Source organism: Cryptomeria japonica, chromosome 9 (genome assembly GCF_030272615.1).
Source record: "Cryptomeria japonica chromosome 9, Sugi_1.0, whole genome shotgun sequence".
NCBI classification, from domain to species: Eukaryota; Viridiplantae; Streptophyta; class Pinopsida; order Cupressales; family Cupressaceae; genus Cryptomeria; species Cryptomeria japonica.
The window spans coordinates 189412947-189436502 of NC_081413.1; the positions used below are offsets into that span (position 1 = coordinate 189412947).

Consider the following 23556-nt stretch of genomic DNA (forward strand, 5'->3'; position numbering starts at 1 on the left):
CTTTCATCTATGACATCCTTTTAAGATCTCTAGAGTACCCACAAAAATAGGTATATACTTTATTTATTTTGTTTTGTAATAATAGTTCGAATAATTAGTTTTTAGGGGTCTTTTATAGATTTGTAATACCATAACCTCTTCTTTTTTTGGATGGTTTGCCTTTTACCTATAATGCCTTGCTTACCATTGAGTTTTTACTCTATTTATTAACAAATTTGTTGTAAAACAAATCAAATTAGAAACACTATTTGATTATATTTTAGTGTCTAATGATACCATTCTATCTCCTTTTAGGGTGAAATGACAACATTTGGCTAGGTTGAGGAAAAGCAAGAGGTGAAGTCTATTACAAGTAAATAATGTTTCATCATGTTGAGAAAGGTAATATTTTCTAAAAATAATTGTACTAATGGTTCTAGCACCTTATGGTAATCCAAGATGAGCAAATAATTGTTTTTTATATTCTCTCGGCATGGAATCTTTAAATAACTATTTTGGAAGGTAATCTACACATTGTCTTAAATTATAAATATCCACAACCTCACTCTTCATAACATTAGATTGTAACTCACTTCTAATTATGCTTCTACAAAGATTATGTTTTGTCACAAGTCCAAGAGACAAAATATAAAGCAAGAACCAAGACTAGTTTTGACATCACATTTTATATAATACTTTTCAAGCCTCTAAAACTCGTATTTACAAATGACACTTTCAATCAATATGAAAACAAGAAATTAATTAGAAGATAGATATAAATTCAAATATATAATCCATACAATATTCAATCTTATACCAATAAAAAAATCCAACCTTATTAATAAAACATTTTACCAATCACTAATTACTTTCTAATAAATTATAAATATAACAATTTGTTATCTGAATGCATTCTTTTTCACATTATAATCAATTAAATACTGGCATATTTGCTGCTGTACAAGACAATTCTATGATAAAATCCAGTAACTAGAGTAGATATAATTGCATCTTTTCCATCTTTTTCAAAAAGCAAATACAAACAATGGATTTAGCTTGTAGGAAGGACTTTAACTGCCCTGCCAGGTGTATAGTTTTAACAGAGTCCTGTCTTTTTTACTGTAGCGTCTCAAATATGTCAAATTCAGCATAGCAAGTGGTAGATGTCTTTATAAAAGGCGATCCACATTGTTCAAAGCCGAGGGTACATGAAGATCCAAAGGCAAAGCAGCCTCACCGCAAAGAATCTGCAACACCTGTTTTATGCTAGGCCTCTCCTGTGGGTCAGGGTTTGAACACACAAGCCCTAATACAAGCACAATCTCAGCCTCGCCATTATCATAATTTCCCCCAAGCCTCTGATCTACAACATCCAGCAGCCTTTTATTTGCATATAAATCCCAAACCCACTGAACCAAAATCAGACCTTGGGCATCTACAGGCTTCCTTCCGCAGGCAACCTCCAGCATAAGAGCCCCAAAGCTGAACACATCTGTGGAAGGAGAAGCCTTAACAGAATGTATAAGTTCAGGTGCAATGTACCCCAGCGTGCCTACCACATGAGTAGTTTGGGGTTTTTCACTGTGGTCATATAATCTTGCCAGCCCAAAGTCCCCCAGTCGGCCGTTCTGATCATGGTCCAATAATACATTGCTGGATTTAATGTCTCTGTGGACTACACATTTTTCCCAATGCTCGTGTAAGTAGAGCAGCCCGACGGCTACATCTGTGAGAATTTTGTATCTCTGAGGCCATGTATGATTCAATTCTGGACTGAACAGATTGCTGTCAAGGCTTCCGTTGGACATGTAGTCGTAGACGATGAAGAGTTGCTTGTTTTTTCTGCACCACCCCATGATAGGTACCAGGTTCCGGTGCTGCAGCCGCCCAAGGCTGGAGATTTCTGCAACGAATTCCTTCATTCCTTCTGTGCAGTCTTTCATGATGCATTTCACGACGACTTTATGGCCGGAGGGCAGAGTGCCCCTGTATACGCACCCAAAACCCCCATAGCCCAGAAGATTGTCGTCCCTGAAGCTCTGAAATAAACCACAGTGGTAAATCCCTTGCTCAGAATTCTGTTTCACATTGAAGAAAAGTTCTGTATAAAAATTGCGATGACCAAAAATTGCCAGACAAGTCATCACTAAAAAGTAATTTTTGAAAAGTTTAGATCTTGCAATAAAAATAAAACGATTCGAGATGGTATCATGACCCAACAAATTAGATGGAGGCTGGAAGAGGTAGATTTGCCCGAGGAGCCATTTCCTAGTTACTGGGATCTTGGGCTGAAAAAACAGAAGCTCTGGGATTTTGGTGAGAAAAATGAGATTCCAATGGAGATCAAGATCAACAAACTAATCATATACATAGAAGACACGTAACTAGTCAATTAAGATAATTTTATTATCTTTTTGAGTTACTAAAATTTGTTCCATACAGAAGATATTCATATTTACCTTTGTGGCGAGACTGAGTTCTCGGAAACCAAATCTGTGTGGCCAATACTGCAGCTCCCATTTTTCATATGATTCTATGTAGTTGATCCGTTTGAGCCAATAAAATGAGCTTAAAATGATTCCCAAGGTGAGAGCTGCTAAAAATACTATAGTAATGGATATGAACTTTGCAGAATGGTAGAATTTGGGGATTTTGACATAAAAGGAAGGGAGATTCAAGATGTCTAGATCTGGTGCCTTGTTGTTGTCAGTTGCAAAGCTCCATGTTAGAATGTAATTGTCTTCAAGTAAAGGAGAATTACCTGTAGATGCAAAATAATTCAGCATTCTCATAAAAAAAAAGACATGTAAATTTCACATTCACAAATCTTTTTCAAGAAATAAATTATGCACAATTTTCTTCTCAATTGAATGTCAAATAATATTTACTAAAATTTACAAACAATGACATTAAAAACTTCTTAAACATATAAAGATACATATTGTACTAGGCTCTATTGCTTTTTCTTTCTAACAAACATTGGTTACAATATCAGTAAAAAGTGAAAAACAAACAAAATTGGCGAGTGTAATGGGAAACTTTCTAACATTCTTCAAGGCTGTGGAAAAAACATATGGATATTATATGAGAAAGTGTCATTGAGTACAATATTTGTTGTATATACTTCAGTCTTTTCTTTTAATCACATTATGGACGTAAGAAAATGAACATTCCCATGTGCATAGTTAGATTCATTAATTTGTTCTAGAAAGAAACTATAAATACTAAGACAACATGAGAGGGTCCAGAATTTTGGGATCCAAACTACTTGACGGATGCACCTTTGAGTTTCATGGCCCCCCTAAAGCAAAGTTTTTCTTATATACAACTATGAGGTCATTCTAGGAACAATACGCTGACTATACCTCATTGCAAAGTTATGCACAATAGTGTTTTGTGTGTCTACTAAAACTAGACAAGACAATTGAGTCAAACTAGATACATATTGAACTAGCCATAGATGATTGATGCTTTTACTTAACAAAATTATCAAAAAACTTAAACTTTCTAAATTATGTACTGGTTACAATCTTATTTAATTATCTTTCTTCTAACATTTCAAGTTAATCTTATAGATCATTATTGATATATATATATATATCTATCAACCAAGTGTTGCCAATTGATATAGTTTTTATGGGGCAATTTATCATGTAGATTGTAAAGCCGATTTATAATTTTTTAGCAATTTGAATAAACTTTGGACAATTCTAAATAACTTTCAAATTTAAGATATTAATGGCAATTTTTTTCAAACAATTTTATGTGAGTTGATAATTTGAAAATATTTAATATTAATTTATTGTGGTTGACTTTATTAGGATAATTAAGCTAAGAAAACTTAAAATCCTTACCATATGTTATAGTATATACTATAAATAATCCTTGATTTTTAGGAATTGGAATGGAAACTATTTAATATTTATGTATAGACAAAATGTAAATTGCTATTGATTGTGTGACTACTAAACCATTTAATATTTAAATATAGTAGATTAAATACCTGTAGTCACATAAATCTGTCCACTTAATTAAATGAATACTTAGTATTTATTTGATTATTTAACCATCAATTAATAATTAATTAAATTAATATTTAATTAATTCATCTTAACCCTCTTCTCTTATTAATTAAATAAATTATTCAATTTATTTGATTTAATTCACTTAACCAAATTCATACCATTAATTAAATAAATAAATCATATTTGTTTAATTAAATCTTCTCTCGCATTTAAATAAATTAATATTTATTTAAATCCCCCAAAATCCCACCTCTCACATTTAAATAAATTAATATTTATTTAAATCCCCCAAAATCCCACCTCTCACATTTAAATAAATAAATCATTTATTTAAATCACCTTTATCCTCCACCCACTTGTATTTTCCTACAAAAGCAAGTTGCACAACTATTTTAAATAAATTATTTATTTAAAATCCTATTTATCCTCACCCACTTGAAACCTTTAATGGTTTCCCTTAAAGTATTCAAACTTGATGGCTTTAAAGTCTTCAAACTTGATGGCTTCCTTCTATAGTCTTCTTAAAGACTTTAATGGTTTTCCTTAAAGTCTTCAAGCCTTTAATGGTTTCCCTCAAAGTCTTCAAGCATTTTAAATGCTTTATCTTCTTTTTCTCATTTAAATAAATTAATATTTATTTAAATATTTATCCAAATTCAACTTACACCATTTAATTGAAATAAATGATTTTATTTTAATTGAAAATACCAAAATTTCTCCCACTTGCATTTTCCTACAAAATCCACTTGTATGCCTAAACCCCTTCTAGATTCTTCTAAACCCTTCCTAATTAGCCTAATCCATCCCCTAAATATTGCCACATTCCTAAGCAAATTGGAGTCACTTCTCAAAGACTCCAAAGTCTTTGAAAAGCAATTAATGCTTTGTGTGTTCAACAAATTAACCCTCAAAGTCTTGGATAACCTTTGAAAGCTTTCAACCTTCAACCACTTAATCCCCAAAGTCTCCAATAACCATTAATGGTTAATTCAACCCTTCCACATGGTTAAAACATTTGTTTTGACTCAACCTCTACCCAACCCAAAGGTCTCATCAGGCCATTAATGCTTTGACCATGATTATCTCTTAAACATTTGCACAAAGGTTTATCCTTGGATTAACTCTTAATCCAATGGGTAATCTTAATTTAGACTTGACCCTTACCTTCTAGATAACCATGAGGTCTTCTCAGGCCTTTAATGCCTCCAACCTCTTCTCTCAACCCAATCCTATGTTGACACTTGTCACCATTTTATTGGTGCCAATTGTGCACATGGATCCCCAACTTTCAAACTTGGCCCTTGATTAAACCATTCAATCTTAACCCTTCATTTCCCCATTTCTTCTATAAATAGAACCCTTCTCCTCAAGCAAAAGGAAGCATTTAGAGTATTGTTGTTATACTGGCATTAGCATAGAGCTTTTTCATAGCATCACTATCTACTCTTGCATAGTATTTGCTTATCATATTCAACCATCTTGAATCTCCATATGGCATCCATGGCTAGTGCTAAAAGCTGAGAGCTACACTCATTTGGGACTTGGAGAGGAGAGGAACAAGGGAGGAGCAACTATGAGCATCTTGATTAGCTATTTCATTCTATGTTTATATGCTTTCTATTTCATGCTTAATATCTCTCTTGATATGCCTGTTTAGGATAATCTTTTGTTGCTAACACTAACGTTTGTTTCTTGTGCTCTTGTGTGTGTTGCCATCAAACAGATTTTCTAATCCTTTTTGCAGAGCATCATTTGGTGAACCCGACGTGAATCCAAACACTAAAAAGATCAACTTTTTTTTTTAACCAATAACATGTTTGAATGTTGAAAATGTCACACAGGTTGCGCTTTTGACACTGTTTTGGTGCGTTTGACATTATTTTGGCGCTATTCACTTTGTTTCAGTGCTTTTCCCTTCTCTGTCTTTCCCTTTCTTTTAGTGCATTTGTGTTAAATAGTGCGTCTATTCAAACACACACTAGCGCTATTGTAACAAAACGTTGTACAAATCACCTTGTAACCAAAAAAAAATAAAATTAGGCTTGTAGAAGCCCACCAAATAGGCGGATTTTACTAACTATTTTTCTCTTTTGTGCATATTTAAATTAGATTAAAAAGTAGATTTATATTTTTTACTAACTTGTTTTTTGAAGTTGGTTTTAAAAATGAATTCACTTTTTATTTTGGTTTAAAATTAACTTCACATTTCAAATTTGGGCTTTTAAAAAAAGAATCACACATTTGTTTGGGGCTCTTAAAAAGAATTTCATTGTTCCAAGGTAAAAAGAACCACAAACTTATACAAAAACAACTTTTTTTTTTTTTTGCAAGTTAGGAAACAAACTTCGTTTTGGTGCTTAAAATCAACAAGGCAAATTTTATTTCTTGCATCAAGATAAAACTCACAATCCACACTTCCATTTTTGGTGCAAATAAAATTCACAATCAACTTGTCTCATTTTCAAAGCAATTTTACTTCATGCAAATATGTTTTTCATTAAGTTGACCAGGATTTTCAAATTCTAGTTTACTCAAACAATTGCCTTTGAAAATTAAAAAGAACACCATGATTGTTGGAGCAACATCTCCAAATAGTTAGATCACATTGCAATGATAGATTAAAAAGAACAAGTGTTTTTCATGCTTGGCACACTTGTGCAAAGAGTTGGTTGAGTGGTCCTACTTCTAACACACACTATCCTCTCCCCTGGCTTTCGTGGTCCTAGGTGCAAGAGAAAAGTGTTAGTAACACTCAAAATTTTATCTTTTTAAGAGAGGCCTGCCAAGAGACACATCACTCTTGGGAACGACCTTGAGCAGTAAATCCTTCGAGCCGCTATAGAAATCAGGTGTGAGCGAAAGCTGTAGCCTTGGGTATAGCTGTTCCTACAGTGTAACTGGCCGAAAGGACAAATGGGCCCCACCACCAGTTACAAGGCTCTTAAGTGAGTCACTGCAGAATGAACTTATGTCCAAAAACATCGAACATGACTAAACACCTTTAAAGTAGTAGCCCACCCGTTCTATTGATTGAGGATATTTGAGATATAATTTAGTGCAAGAGCATAGATGGTTTTGCTCCCAAGATACTCACCATACATATTTCCTTGAGTAGAAACATAGTTTTTTGAAAAGTCACTTGTGGCTTGATAAAAGTGGTGACTCCCCCATCATAGGGATCATCTATTTGTTATGCTCGTGCAAGACTTAGTATATCACATCCTTACCTGCCACGACGGGATTCATAAGGTATGTAGTACCAAAGTTGAAGAAATATCAAGATGTGGGCTAAATTTATCACAACTGGCCATTTGACCTTAGGGATAAAAAGTGTTTGAAGTGTGTTCGTTTTAAAGACCAAGTGCAAATTGAGCCGACTTCAGGCTTTGGAAATACACCTTAAAATACATCTAAAGGAAGGGTCAAAAACAAGTCCAAGGATTGGGTTGATCTAGACCCATACTCATTTGTGCCTTTGAGGCAACATTCTTGTGTTTGTGTGCTTGCTTTGTTTCCTTGTCAAAGAAAAATCAGAAAATCAATCCCAAAAACACAGTATTCATCCAACATTTCTCAAAAACAAACAAAAATACCAAAAACAAAGTACAAACAACAAAGAGACAAAATTTATGACCATTCTTCACATCTTGCGAAAGAAGAAGTGTCATCAGAATATTACCTTGAAAAGAAGACCATTAAGCTCAAAGGCTTTGATCAAAAGGAGGAAATTCTTCTATCTCAATAGACAAATCTTTGTCTCACATAGAGTCTTTCTACATCGCATGCGTCTCTATCTTCAAGGTAAAACAAACGAGTTTGATTCTGAATCATTGAACCGCAGAGCTTTTATGCAATATAGAGCTCTGAGTTATCACAAAAATCAAGGAGGAAAGATTAATCCCAACTTCTTCCCAAACATCTGTATCACCTACAACACAGCTCGAGAAATGCCACCAACGCCTGAAAGGGAAGAAGTAGAGTTTGTTCCATTTGTAACACAAAGTTTTTATTGAAGTTGAAAACAAAACATCCATCATCTCATTCATACATCATTATTCCATCATCAATTCATCCCAAAACTCTCAAAACATTAAGAGGTTCTTGTCCCAAGTTCTCTTTTAGATATTGCTTGAATCAAACACATCACATCACTTTTTAGATTGTTTCTACATCTAGGATAAGCTCATCCTAAGAGACACATCTACGCAGGTTAAAACTAGTTCATGAGTGAATCCTCTCATTGCTAGGTAGTCTAAATCTGTAACACATCTCAGATTTCTCTACACCTTATCACATCCAAAATCTATCAAAACAAGCAAGCAATTCAAAGAAGGAATTTCGGTTACATCTATCTCAAAGTGCTAGAGATCTACATACAAACACAAATCACCAACCATCAATCTTTCATTTCATCAACAACTCATCATCATCTTCAATCAACTTCAAAACCAAACTTGTAAACAAAATGGCTCAAACCCGATCCCGATCAAGGCAACGAGAAATAGAAATTGAGGAAGAAGAGGACAACCTCAATGAATTTCAAGAAGCACTTGGAGGAAATGTGAATGACGAAAACCCAAGTACTCCCACTCCTGCAACAATAGAGAGGGCCCAGCATAACCCTCTCTTTAACAGACTGTTTGACGAAATACTCAGGAGTAATGCGGATGCTCACTTCTTAAAACTCGCTCAAGAAGGAGCCAAACTCCCCTCTAACTTTGATCTTGCCCAATTAAGACATGCATCAGAAAGACAAAGTCGCCATGAGGAGGAAAGAGGTAGAGATCACATCAGATATAACATTCCTCGAGGTAACCCACCACCTCCTCCTCCAAATGAAATGGAGATGTTGCGGCAACAAGTCGAGAATCTCGCCCAACAACTTCATAGTGGTGTTAAGACCAATCAATTCTCACTTAACGACATCTGTCCCTATCCATTTGATAGGAATCTTTATATACCACCCTTTCCACGCGGGTTTGAAACACCCAAATTTGAAAAATATAGAGGAAAGGGGGATCCCCGTGATCATGTCCGAGAATTTCATTCTACTTGTCTTGAAGTGGCTTATGAGGACACATACCTAATGCGCCTTTTTCCCCAAAGCTTGGGAGGAACAACCACATCATGGTTTTCCCGACTTCTAGGTGGCATTAGAACATTTGAGGAACTCATCCAGAAGTTCCTATCTCATTACTCTTATAACATTGAACGCGACATCACCATGGCTGATCTGTGCAATACCAAACAAAAACCAGGTGAACTATTCTCAGTATTCCTGCAACAATGGCGCCAAATGTCTAGCAGATGTTCTCTTCAGTTACCTGAACGAGAACTAGTGGAAATTTTCATTTCCAACTTAAACGAAGAAATGGAATTTCACCTGGATGTCAAAGACACAGACTCTTTTAACGATATGATCACCAAGGGTTTAAAATGTGAAAGGGCACTCATCAAGAAATGACTCATCAAAATCTTTAATGAACCAAAAGATGGTCCTCGCCCGCGCTTCAATAGCGATAAACCAAACTTCTGGAACAAGAATAAAAATATCGTCAACGATGGGGTTGTGGATGCTCGAACTATCCAAAATGCACAACCTGTGGTTCGATTTGCAGGACAAAATCCTCCACCTCAAAATAACACAAATGTTCCTCCTAATCAAGGTCGCATCACATCTCAAGATGAACCAAGACCTCGTCAGCAAAAACAAAAACGCACATATACTCCCTTAGGGGAACCCATTGAAACAGTGATGCGACAACTCATTTCTCAGAATTTGATCACTCTACCTAAGCTATCAAACTATGAGCCTCAAGTCAAACCAGCATGGTGGAGAGATACTGAACACTGTGAATTCCATCAAGGAAGAGGACACAAGACAAGTAATTGTCACCGATTGAAAGATCTCATTCAAGATCTTATTGATCAAGGAGAAATTGAAATTGAAGGACATGACCCAAAAACAACCAATAATGATCATCTGATGTTCAAAAATCCACTTCCATCACAAGATCAAAGGGATCCTTCCACTTCCAGACGAGGCACTGATACCACTGATTATACGCAGGCTGCATATAACTACACTGTAAATCACCTGTATGATGCCAGTGAACAAATTGCAACTATCACCTTCAAAAATCCCACCTCAAATTGCAATGTTGTTACACGTCGTGGCAAGGTCACCATAAAGGCAGCTCCACAAGGCACCACCTCCATCCCAAAGCAGTACAATCTTGTGGAACAATTAGACAAAACCCCTGCACTTATATCCATTCTAGAACTATTGCGCCTATCGCCATCTCATAAAACAATCTTGGATCAAGCACTCCAAGAGGCATCAGTCCCTGCAAACCTGAATACGGACCAATTTCAAGCCATGGTTGGAAATCTAAAGTCATCACCTTGTCTCACTTTTTCTGAAAGTGACAACTCTTCCTTCCAGCAACCTCATAATGCCTCGCTACACATTGAAGGATTTATCAACCAGCATAGGATTAAGCGAGTCTTGATCGATAATGGAGCAGGCGTGAACATTTGCACACTACAGTTGGTCATAGCATTGGGATATGCAATAGAATCAGTGGATCCTCGCAAGAAGATCACCATCAAGGCCTATGATGATGCAGAGCGTTCATCCAAAGGAGCTGTGGTACTACCAATCCGAGTGGGCCCTGTGGTAAAGCACATCATCTGTCAGGTTCTGGACCTTCCTCTGCCATATAATCTATTATTAGGGAGACCTTGGATACATGCCATGCAAGTTGTTCCATCTACCTACCATCAATGTATCAAGTTCCCACATAACGGTACAGAGATCACAATCCTAGGCGATGCAAATCCCTTTGCATTTTGCCATAATATCAGCCATCAACCAGAAATTACTGTTCCTAATAATAGGGAAGCCATTTCCTCCACATCATATGTAAGTCTCGCCTCTCTTGCCAGTTCGAACACCCCTATACCCAAGCAAGAAAAGCTTAAGATGAAAGTAGCAGAGGAAGGTCCTGGAGAATACAACTTGAGTCAACTCTTTTGTGTGGGACAAATGCCCACTTCTCCTAGAACACATGGTAAGCCACAACAGTTACTCCAGCAACCACTAATCATACCAGCATGTGCCTTGACGCCATTCGTCCTTGGAAAGAGTCAAGAGGAAGAGACACAAGATGAGGACCTAGCGGACTGGATCTATAAAGATCCCATCACCACTGATAAACCGCGAGTTACACTTCCTACAGAACAGTATGGCAAAGGCCTCCTCATTATGCAAAGAATGGGATATGATGGTCAGAGTGCTTTGGGATACTGCAAACAAGGACGACATGAACCTCTGCTACCAGAATTCAAGCCCAAAGGTAATACAGGCCTAGACTTTGAAAAGGAGATCCTTCCTAAACTCAAATTCAAAGGAAAACCCAGCAAACCATTTTTCCCACCTACTGCAAAGAGGACACCTTTCATAATCAAAGCACCATCAAGCACTATCCCCACTGCCCCATCGAGGCTCACAACCCCACCGCAACCGTCATCAATATCATTCATCCCACCAAATGAACCAGTAATCCCATCAGCAACACCATTTGTAGCAACAATTGTATGGAAACCTACAGCAACATCTATGGCACCAGCCATTCCAACAGAAGCCACTAAATCAACACTGCCGATACTTCCAGTAACAAATTCTTTAATCCCCATCACAGTTCCTGCAGCACCGATCACTACAAAGATACATAAACCAATCACACCTGCCGTATTTAACTCCAAAGACATCCCAGTATGGTATAGCAATCGGATGCTGGAGAGTGATTCAGAGACCGACTCACATGAGTGGGAATTTGATTTTGTACAACTTAACACTTCAGATGAGGAAGACACATCACCACCTCCACCACGTAAAGACATCCCTGTTTACGGAGAAGCACAGATAAAGACCACTTGGGTACCTGAGCTGGAAACATCTTCCACAGACCCTATGTCTCATCCTACGCCTGATTCTGACAAGGAGAGTACCATTAACGACCTTCACCATAACGTCTTAACCCTCACTGATACATCTCCCGCACTTAACCTAATCGATGAAGTAATGCCCATTATCCACCCTGAACTCATCGAATGGAACCAATCAAATCCTCCATGTCTTGACCTCTTCCAAAACGATGAGGCTATCATTGACTTTTTGGAATTACGGGATAATCTACCAAGCGGGGATCACAAAGCTGGATTCGCCATTGAACTTAATAGCGCAGCATACTTCGGGGCGGATGCCAAACCTTTTAGCTGCAAAAATATAGCAATGAAACATGGATCTTCCAGTGAAAACCACACTGTGGCACTGTTTGATCCCACAAAAGTAAAAAGAAAGAGCGTATCCAACGGTGAAAACCTCTTTGAGGCACCTGAGGATGAAGGGTTTGACATTCTCCCTGCTAATGCACAACAGGAACGATCAACGATTCTCATCGAGGAAACCAAAGAATACAATGTGGGGACTCCTGAAAATCCTCATATCATACATCTGGCATCTCTTCTCATTCCAGAGGAACAACCTAAATTTATAGAGTTCTTCCAGAAGCGTCAGATCAACTTTGCATGGTCATATGCAGACATGCCTGGGCTTGATCCTGATTTAGTCATGCGTCACCTCACCGTAGCAGAAGGAGCCAAACCTGTCAAGCAGAAGCTTCGTAAGATGCATCCCCAGATTGCAGTGCTAGTCAAAACAGAACTCAAGAAACTCCTAGATGTTGGTTTCATTAGGCCAATTGATTATGCAGAATGGATCTCCAACATTGTGCCTGTTGGCAAACCAAAAGGGGGCATCCGCATTTGTACTGACTTCAGAGATCTGAATAAGGCATGTCCTAAGGATGACTTTCCCCTACCAAATATTGACATCATAGTGCATCTAACAGCAGGACATGCGATGCTTTCACTCATGGATGGCTTTTCCGGCTACAATCAGATAAAGATCGCACCTGAAGATCAACATAAGACAGCCTTCACATGTCCATGGGGCACATACTGCTGGAATGTAATGCCTTTTGGTCTAAAGAATGCAGGAGCGACCTATCAAAGAGCAATGACCACCATCTTCCATGACATGATGCATACTATGATGGAAGATTATGTGGACGACTTACTAGCAAAATCACTTACTAGAGAAGGACATCTCCACATCTTAGATCAAATCTTTGATAGACTGGAACAATATCATGTTCGACTCAACCCAAAGAAATGTGTCTTCGGAGTGACCTCCGGGAAGCTTCTAGGATACATTGTCTCAAGCAAAGGTATTGAGGTCGATCCAGCAAAGGTTAAGGCAATCATGGACATGCCACCTCCAAGGAATATCAGTCAGCTAAGGACACTACAAGGACGGCTTCAATCCATCCGCAGATTCATTGCACAATTGGCTGATAAGTGTCACCCATTCACACACCTGCTACACAAGAACATCCGCTTTCAGTGGGATGCCCGATGCCAGCAAGCATTTCAGGCGCTTAAAGACTATCTCATGAATCCACCATTGTTGATGCCACCAGATCCAAGTAGACCGTTGTTACTTTATATCTCAGCGACAAGTACAGCATTAGGTGTATTACTGGCACAACATAATGGAGAAGGCAAAGAGTGTGTTGTATACTACATCTCTCGTACACTGGTTGGCTATGAACTCAATTACACACCTATTGAGCGAGCTTGCCTAGCAGTAATCCTGGCAGCCACTAAATTGCGGCACTATCTATTAACACACAAGGTACAACTCATTGCAAAGATTGATCCACTCAAGTATTTACTCAGCAAAGCAGCATTGACAGGTCGCTTGGCCAAATGGGTGATGATTCTAAGTGAATTTGACATCGAGTACGTGGACCGTAAAGCTATCAAAGGTCAAGTTATTGCAGATCAGTTGGCCGATGCACCCCTCATAGGCGATCATCCTCTCATTTCCAATTTTCCAGATGAAGAGATATTCATGATCACAACAACACAACCATGGAAACTATATTTTGATGGTTCATACACTAGGCACGGCTCGGGGGCAGGCATTTTGTTTATCACACCTCAAGGTGACAGCATCCCGAAGTCTTACAGGCTCACATTTCCATGCACCAACAACATAGCAGAGTATGAGGCCTTGATCATAGGACTCAGGCTAGCCATACAATGGAAATTACAAGAACTGCAAGTATATGGCGATTCCCAACTAGTCATTCGACAAGCAACCGATGAATATCAGACCAAGGATGATAAACTCATGCCATATAAGCAAATGGTGGACACTCTAAAGACATCATTTACTACTATCACTTTTGAGCAGATACCAAGAGATCAGAATCGAGCTGCTGACGCCATGGCTACCATCGCATCTCTCTTAGATCTTCCATAGAATTCAACACGCTACGAGTTCTTGGTAGAACAGCTTTGGATTCCCGCTTATGATATCCCCGAATCTGACATGATATGTCACCTTGTCGGTTCTGAATCCCCATGGTACGGTGAGTTCTACACCTATCTCCGCGATCACACCCTTCCTCCCAACCAATCAAATAACCAACGTAAAACCTTCATTCGCCAAACTGCTCGATATACCATTATTGTCGAAACCCTATACCGACGCGGTCTTGATGGTACTCTCCTTCGATGTCTGGAACAAGGTGAGATAACAAAGGCTTTGGAAGAGGTACATGAAGGAATTTGCGGGACTCACTCAAGTGGTCCGTCACTAGCCAAGAAACTCATGCGAGCTGGATACTATTGGCCATCTATGGAAAAGGATTCCTACTACTTTGTCAAGAAATGCAAGAAATGTCAAGTTCACGGTGACCTGATATATGCACCGGCCCAGGAACTACAACCAATCACGACACCATGGCCTTTCTGTCAATGGGGCCTTGACCTTGTGGGTAAGATTCATCCATCTTCATCCAACGACCATAAATTCATTATTACCGCCACCGAATATTTCACCAAGTGGATCGAAGCTGTTCCACTTACCCAAGTCACCGGCAAGCAGATCGCCTCATTCATCCTCAATTACATCATCTGCCGGTATGGTGTGCCCATGTCCATTATCACAGATAACAGTCTTCCTTTCAAAAATCAGGATGTCCATGAGCTTTGTGAGAAATTTCATATCCAACACCGCTTTTCCACTCCCTATTACCCACAAGGCAATGGTCAGGCCGAAGCATCCAATAAAAACATATTGAGAATCCTGAAGAAGACAGTCAATGATGCCGGTCGTGATTGGCATGTTCAATTGAATCCAACATTATGGGCATATCGAACTAGCATTCGAACCCCTACAGGTGCAACTCCTTATTCATTGGTCTATGGTGCAGAAGCTATCTTACCTATTGAGGTTGAGATACCATCATTATGAGTTTCCTTGCATAATCTCATCGATGATGAAGCATACAGAGTCTCACGTCTTCAGGACTTAGAGTTACTTGATGAGAAGCGACAAGCTGCATACAATCACCTCAAAGCCTATCAGCAGCGCATGAGTAGAAGCTACAATCACCGAGTTAGATCTCGTACATTTGAGGTAGGTGATCTTGTTCTTCGCGAGAATCCTCGCAACCAACCAAACAGAGAACATCAAGGCAAGTTTGAATCAAACTGGCTGGGCCCATATGTTGTCACTGCTGTATTCGGGTCCGGGGCATATCAGTTGGCTACATCAGAAGGAGAACCGCTCGTAGATCCAATCAATAGCATGCACCTCAAACGGTTTTATACCTAAGGTGTACAAGGCATCAGGCTCCCCTGCATATCAAAAAATACCAAAAACATTCAGAAAAATGTCCTAAAGAAAATACAAAAACATTCAAAAAAGTAAAGAAAAAAATCATGCATCCAAACAGTGAACAAACACTCCAGTGGCACCTTGGGTAAGTACGATGGCGAAAACCTGGCAAATAGGTGCCACTCGTAAAGGCAATGGCTCCAGTATCTTTCAGGCTCGTTGCGATCACATTCATACATACACACATCCATCCATCTAACCATGGCTTGTTATTTGATCTGTAATCCAAGAAAGTACTTCATGCGTCTGGCATCCCGCTTTTTCATAAATCATGTCCAACTTGGGGGCAATGCCCTTACAATCTAGATGATGGAAGTGGATTCTACATTACTGGTGATTCATTGGCAAAAACATTCAAAAATGACTCACAAAATCCAAAAACATTCAAAAACTATTACACAAAATCCAAAAACATCGAGAAACCCATCGAAAATCACACAAAAACATGGCATCACCTTGTACATATTCATTCAAGCAGATGCAAAACCAACATTAACACAGTACTCAAACAATGACCATTTATCAATCGACCACACAATCCACATCCAACAAATCAGAAACTGTCTTTAAAAACAAGGATGCATCCTTCCTTACCAAAACAAAGACAAAAGTGACATTTTCTTTGACAAGAAAATTATGTTAAGCTATCAAATGCTTGGTTGATTCGTGAGTAATTCATTTGTTTATCTGTATCGGGATCTTTCAGCATTGTTTTGTATCGTTTGTGCATTATTTCCGATGAAGTTCTGGGGCATGTACTAATGGTGTCTACGTGGGAAGTTCACCAAGCTACGTAATCTTATGCCAAATATAGTCATAGATCATTACGGCTTGCTGACTACAGCGTATACCTCGACCATATGAGCATGAACCATTACCAAGGATCCATATTCTTTTATTCTTTATGTATATACTATTTGTTTACAGGTACAATGCTCATTCTTTGGTTCCTCCTCATCCAATTTGGATAAAGGTTTTTATTTCTTAGTACAGTATGCACTTGTCTTAGGATATGATCAGCCTAAGATCAAGGAGGACGATCCAAGTCATGCATGAACGGAGATAATCCTTGTCTGTTCCGCAAGCAATACTCAGGTCAACTTGATCCATTATATCAAGTTGCTTGTATTAACTTGCTATATCAAATCCATGTAAGAAATACTCTGGTCATCTTGAATCATTATGTCAAGTTGCTTGTATTTTCTTACAACATTTTAAAGCTCAATGATGAAAAATAAAGCACCATGGATCGTCATCTCATCTCATCTATATATATTGCATTTCGTTGCATTCCACCCATCCATACATTCATAATAGCTGCATATCATGCATACATAGTCATAATAATGCATACTCTATTTTACTCATCTTCTTCCATAGGACTCGGTCCTAGTCCTCCATATCTTCTATCTAACATCAAATCCCCCCTCACCCTCCCTATCTTGATCATCAACATCATCCTAATCCCTTCATTGCTTCCCATCCTCACTCATCCAAACAAATTAAGCAAGTTACTCTGTCTGCATAGGTACATCGACTCACACACACCTAGACTATCAACAGATACTCTGATCAAGTATCTTCGGGTCTCAATAGGTAATCGATTATGGTAATCCTAGACTACATCAGGCATTTATCACAATGACCTAGTCTCAACGGGGCTGCCATGATTCCCCACAACCATCCATCACACGCACATCCTATCAATTGATCAACCAATCAAACACAATCCAACGGACAATTACATCAATTGTCTACGTCTCAACGAGTATTTTGCTTCATATACCTTGACTTCATCAGGCAATTACATCAATTGTCTAAGTCACATCAGGTCACTTTGATTCACTTACTCAGACTTTATCATGTCTAAGCAACCAACTGACATCAACTGTCATGCTTTGACTTGACCGGGGCAATTAAACCGATTGCACCAGATTGTCCAACCAATTTTGATCAATTGTATAGCATCAATCAAAACCCCACACTACATCTGCTATGTATCTCTTGCATGACCTCAGGGTACTCGCTGGCTTGTTGTTTCTTCATATTCACTCCATTTTCTCCCATTCTTTCATCATTAGTTCTAATTTCTTCTATTCTACCTCCCCTCCACTTTGCATTCTTTTTTGAGAGATTGCCCGATTTTTCAAAACAAAATTTGGCCCATCTCTCGAGGGGCATACCACCCATTAAATTTACATTTTATGGGGCATTTCTTCACACCTATTTTTCTTTCTTTGAAACGACGCGATAAACTGCACCGTCTCAAAGAGGGGCAAATGTAGTCACATAAATCTGTCCACTTAATTAAATGAATACTTAGTATTTATTTGATTATTTAACCATCAATTAATAATTAATTAAATTAATATTTAATTAATTCATCTTAACCCTCTTCTCCTATTAATTAAATAAATTATTCAATTTATTTGATTTAATTCACTTAACCAAATTCATACCATTAATTAAATAAATAAATCATATTTGTTTAATTAAATCTTCTCTCGCATTTAAATAAATTAATATTTATTTAAATCCCCCAAAATCCCACCTCTCACATTTAAATAAATTAATATTTATTTAAATCCCCCAAAATCCCACCTCTCACATTTAAATAAATAAATCATTTATTTAAATCACCTTTATCCTCCACCCACTTGTATTTTCCTACAAAAGCAAGTTGCACAACTATTTTAAATAAATTATTTATTTAAAATCCTATTTATCCTCACCCACTTGAAACCTTTAATGGTTTCCCTTAAAGTATTCAAACTTGATGGCTTTAAAGTCTTCAAACTTGATGGCTTTAAAGTCTTCAAACTTGATGGCTTCCTTCTATAGTCTTCTTAAAGACTTTAATGGTTTTCCTTAAAGTCTTCAAGCCTTTAATGGTTTCCCTCAAAGTCTTCAAGCATTTTAAATGCTTTATCTTCTTTTTCTCATTTAAATAAATTAATATTTATTTAAATATTTATCCAAATTCAACTTACACCATTTAATTGAAATAAATGATTTTATTTTAATTGAAAATACCAAAATTTCTCCCACTTGCATTTTCCTACAAAATCCACTTGTATGCCTAAACCCCTTCTAGATTCTTCTAAACCCTTCCTAATTAGCCTAATCCATCCCCTAAATATTGCCACATTCCTAAGCAAATTGGAGTCACTTCTCAAAGACTCCAAAGTCTTTGAAAAGCAATTAATGCTTTGTGTGTTCAACAAATTAACCCTCAAAGTCTTGGATAACCTTTGAAAGCTTTCAACCTTCAACCACTTAATCCCCAAAGTCTCCAATAACCATTAATGGTTAATTCAACCCTCCCACATGGTTAAAACATTTGTTTTGACTCAACCTCTACCCAACCCAAAGGTCTCATCAGGCCATTAATGCTTTGACCATGATTATCTCTTAAACATTTGCACAAAGGTTTATCCTTGGATTAACTCTTAATCCAATGGGTAATCTTAATTTAGACTTGACCCTTACCTTCTAGATAACCATGAGGTCTTCTCAGGCCTTTAATGCCTCCAACCTCTTCTCTCAACCCAATCCTATGTTGACACTTGTCACCATTTTATTGGTGCCAATTGTGCACATGGATCCCCAACTTTCAAATTTGGCCCTTGATTAAACCATTCAATCTTAACCCTTCATTTCCCCATTTCTTCTATAAATAGAACCCTTCTCCTCAAGCAAAAGGAAGCATTTAGAGTATTGTTGTTATACTGGCATTAGCATAGAGCTTTTTCATAGCATCACTATCTACTCTTGCATAGTATTTGCTTATCATATTCAACCATCTTGAATCTCCATGTGGCATCCATGGCTAGTGCTAAAAGCTGAGAGCTACACTCATTTGGGACTTGGAGAGGAGAGGAACAAGGGAGGAGCAACTATGAGCATCTTGATTAGCTATTTCATTCTATGTTTATATGCTTTCTATTTCATGCTTAATATCTCTCTTGATATGCCTGTTTAGGATAATCTTTTGTTGCTAACACTAACGTTTGTTTCTTGTGCTCTTGTGTGTGTTGCCATCAAACAGATTTTCTAATCCTTTTTGCAGAGCATCAATACCTAATTAAATTAATAAATAATCTAAGAAGAAGCCTTCACAAGAAATTTAACAAATGCAAAACATTTCCTAAGCATGCTTTTTGAAGTAAAAGACTCTAAAATATCAAACCTCAATGATACAAAATTTAACCATAAATAATTTTGTAATAAATGCCCTTAATTCTAACTCTTATACTATTGTTTCATTGATAACACTCAAAGATTGCATTAGAATTAAAAAAAAATAGTAATAAAGTTTAATCATACCTAAAAATTATAAAGTTTAATCATACCTAAAAATTATAAGTTTTTGCATTATCTTAATTATATGTTATAATAAAATAGATATTATAAAAATATATTTTTACTTTTTAATCTCAATAAATCTTTTAATTCAACTAAAACAAGGGTAAAAATGTATTCAAAACAAGAGGAGTACATAGCAGGAAGGGCCAACCGCCCAACAAAGAAAAGAGCACTACACAACCTTGTCAATATCCACTAACTGATCCAACATGTGAGACAATTCTAAAGATAACTGCCCCTTGTGCACAATAGTCCAAGCCTGCATTAGATCAAAAGCCCATTTGGCTAGACAATTTGCTACTCCATTCCACTCCCTAAAAATGTGAATAAAAGTAACAAATTTATATTATTTACATTTAAAATTTCTTCAAAACCAAATTATCTTTCCCAACTCTAACATAATTAAAACTCTATTATCTCAAACCATTTCACCTTGTGTTTTTCCAAATTTAATCTTGAGTAGAAAAAGTTGCTTTAAAATCCCAACATCTCTAGAGGAAGCATATCAATAGTGGACATAGCTAACTTCCTGCACCTAGAACTCTCAAACTGTACATCAAATTTCGACGATATTTTTTGTTTGTCTTTGTATGCGACTTAACTAGTTATAACTAAGGTTCTAGCTTCTGGGTAGTAACGACGTGCACTGTGAAATTCGTTATGCACACAAGGGTCCAAAAGTACACATTTCAAAGTGTCGCTCGAAACCTAACAATAGATGCACCAATAAAATAGAACTCAAAATAACCAATACTAGTGGACAAATGCCCCAATAATTGTGCACAAATGAGTCAGTATCACGGTCAAAAAAGCTAAAAAATTATCCACTATTGGTACATGACAAATTTATTAATGAACTTTTCATTATCATTTTTTTGGCATCTTAGTTATTAGCAATTGAGAGGTTGGGTTGACAAAAAGCTGTCTACTATTGATACTATGTTCATTACCATACCCTTCCCTAATACCTAATCAATTTCTAGGAGAGTGTTCCTTACAACATGCACCAACCAATGCTAGAGCGAATCCCACACATGTACATTTGGAAGGATGCAGCTATGCTTGTTCTAAAATGGGACTAACAAACGAGTGTTATTGAAACTTTCGAAAAATTACAACCATTCTTTACGAAATCAACAGTATATAACTGTAGTGTTACTGACATCCGTAGCACAACAGTTACGTTTTTGGAGCCAGAATAGCTGCAGGCCATTTGGGAGATTAGACTTTGAACCCTTTTTCCTATTTGCACTTATAATCTTCCTAGAAAGACTTGACTAAGTAGCAGGGCTAAGGTAAAGATCACCTGTAGACGCTGAAAACCCCACGTACATCTGGTCTTGCATAATCCCATCCAAATCCAATTCTTTCTTCGACAGAAGGGCCTTTTCCGGCCTCGCCTCTCCGACCGCTGCAATGCTTATCTCCAGCTTCTTGGACTCGCCGTCGTAGCCGATCCAGGCCCTTATGTTATGCCCACTCTTCAGATTAATGGGCGTCAAACTGTTCCCTTCCCAAATTCCAGCAGGTTGTGCCACCACCGATTTGACGCCGTTGAGATCGATTCCCACATGGTTGCTGTCCTTATTCTCTACGCCTACGCTCTCAATCGTGTCGAACTCTACAGCAAAAAGATGGTTGTAGTCTTTGCCGTCGCTGGAGAAATTGACGAGGCCAAAGTACTGATTGGCGATGGCACCGTTGAGAGCGGTGGTGGGCGTCATGATGAAGCAGAGCCCGTTGCCACCGCCCGAGCGCGGGTGCGGAACCATAGCGAATATGAAACTTGTGCTGAATGAGATTACGGAGCCGTTTCCTTTTACGGGGACTGCCTTGTCAAAATAGGCACGCCCAATGACGCGCTCGGGGTGATTTGTGAGGCAGATTGCATTGGATTGTAAGGAGGCATCTGCAAAATATTTTATTGTGCTTGTGGTATTGAAGTGGTTGAAGACGAAAATGGTATTCTGGTGGGCGTCCTGCGCAATGGTGGAAGAAGAGGAAGCTGCGAGCAGGCAGAGGCAGAGGTAAGTAGCCATCAAGTAGATTATTACTTTGTTACCTTGTATTTTGTATCTGTGTTCTGCAAAGAAACGACCGAATTTGGGGTCTGAAACATTGACTTGCTTGCGTATATGGAGTTTTATTCTGTCACGCAATTACCTCTTTTAAAAGAATATAAAAACATTCTTGGTCTTTTCAAATCTTGTCAAACACTGATAAAGAGATTTCTAAAAAGAGTATGGGATCCACGAGTGAACTTCGTTGAAAAAGAGAGACATTTCATTCGAGTTGAGGAATTTTCGTGTCATACAATTCAATCTTTTAACTTTCCCCCTTCTACTTTTTCCTTTTTAATTATTTTAACTTTCCCTCTTCTACTTTTGCCCTTTTAATTGTACAAACTAGGGGAGAAGATTCCATAGTGGGGCAGGTATATTGATTAATCACAATGGAATGGACCCAACATTTCTATTTTTTATTTATTTAATAAAGTAATTATTAGCAATCGTATCTTGATATGTAATGTGTACGTCAATGAGGTGTGTAAGGTCAACAGGGAAAATAATTGTTCTATTTTTAGCATATATTTGTGCAACAAAAGTCTATGTGGAGGAGTGTCATCTTCAAATCAACTATGCATCCACTTAAACAAATCCAAATATGACTGAAACAAAACCTATGAATTAGTAAGATAATCGGGGTATAATACCAATAGGCTCATGTTATGTTTGCAATAGGGAGAGAGGGACAAAGAGGAAGAGATAGGGAGAGATAGAGGGGGGTAAGGAGTGAGGGAGAGATAGAAAGATAAATATAGAGAGACAAAGTCACACTAAGGGAGAGGTAGAGATATGGAGAGCTATAGGGGTAGAGAGAGATGAAGAGATAACAAGATAGAGAGATGAAAGAATAAATATGGATAGAGAGAGAGAGAGAGAGAGAGAGAGAGAGAGAGAGAGAGAGAGAGAGAGAGAGAGAGAGAGAGAGAGAGAGAGAGAGAGAGAGAGAGAGAGAGAGAGAGTTACATATTAGAAAGAAAAGTGTAAAGTTATATAGATGGTAAACTTGTAATGTATTGTTGAAGCATAGGAGTGAGTTGTTCAAGGATTGAAATTTTAGTCACTATTAAAATAATAGGTGCAGGGTGAATTAAAAGGATAAAATCTAATTACATTTTCTTAGTCAAATATGTAACTAATTCCATCACAAGAAAAATCATGTCTATAAAAGGGTGATGCCTTATACTACATCCTATAAGAATATTTTAACTTGATTCTTTTCCATTTGTTTAATGATTATCTCACTCCTTTATTTTAGATGTATCTTGAAGTATAAGAACTAAGATACATGCAATGGTTGGTAATATAG

At 37.5% G+C, this 23556-nt stretch overlaps 1 protein-coding gene across 1 annotated transcript; it reads right to left on the reverse strand.

The window, feature by feature from the left end:
* Nucleotides 1–900: 900 nt before the first annotated feature.
* Nucleotides 901–22324, reverse strand: LOC131040942 (L-type lectin-domain containing receptor kinase IV.1-like). Its single transcript, XM_057973907.2, has 3 exons — nucleotides 21491–22324; nucleotides 2439–2740; nucleotides 901–2018 (listed from the first exon to the last, which is right to left on the reverse strand). The coding sequence occupies exons 1-3, from the start codon at nucleotides 22221–22223 to the stop codon at nucleotides 1149–1151; spliced, it is 1905 nt and encodes a 634-aa protein (XP_057829890.2). The 5' UTR covers nucleotides 22224–22324; the 3' UTR covers nucleotides 901–1148.
* Between the last annotated feature and the right edge of the window lie 1232 nt (nucleotides 22325–23556).

What these genes read in the sequence shown, in the direction of transcription:
- LOC131040942 (XM_057973907.2), bottom strand. Translation starts at nt 22,223, where the DNA reads ATGGCTACTTACCTCTGCCTCTGCCTGCTCGCAGCTTCCTCTTCTTCC. An exon ending in GGGGTTTTCAGCGTCTACAG is followed by an intron (nt 2,741 to 21,490) that starts GTGATCTTTACC and finishes TTGCATCTACAG; the next exon opens with GTAATTCTCCTTTACTTGAA. An exon ending in AACTCAGTCTCGCCACAAAG is followed by an intron (nt 2,019 to 2,438) that starts GTAAATATGAAT and finishes GGTTTATTTCAG; the next exon opens with AGCTTCAGGGACGACAATCT.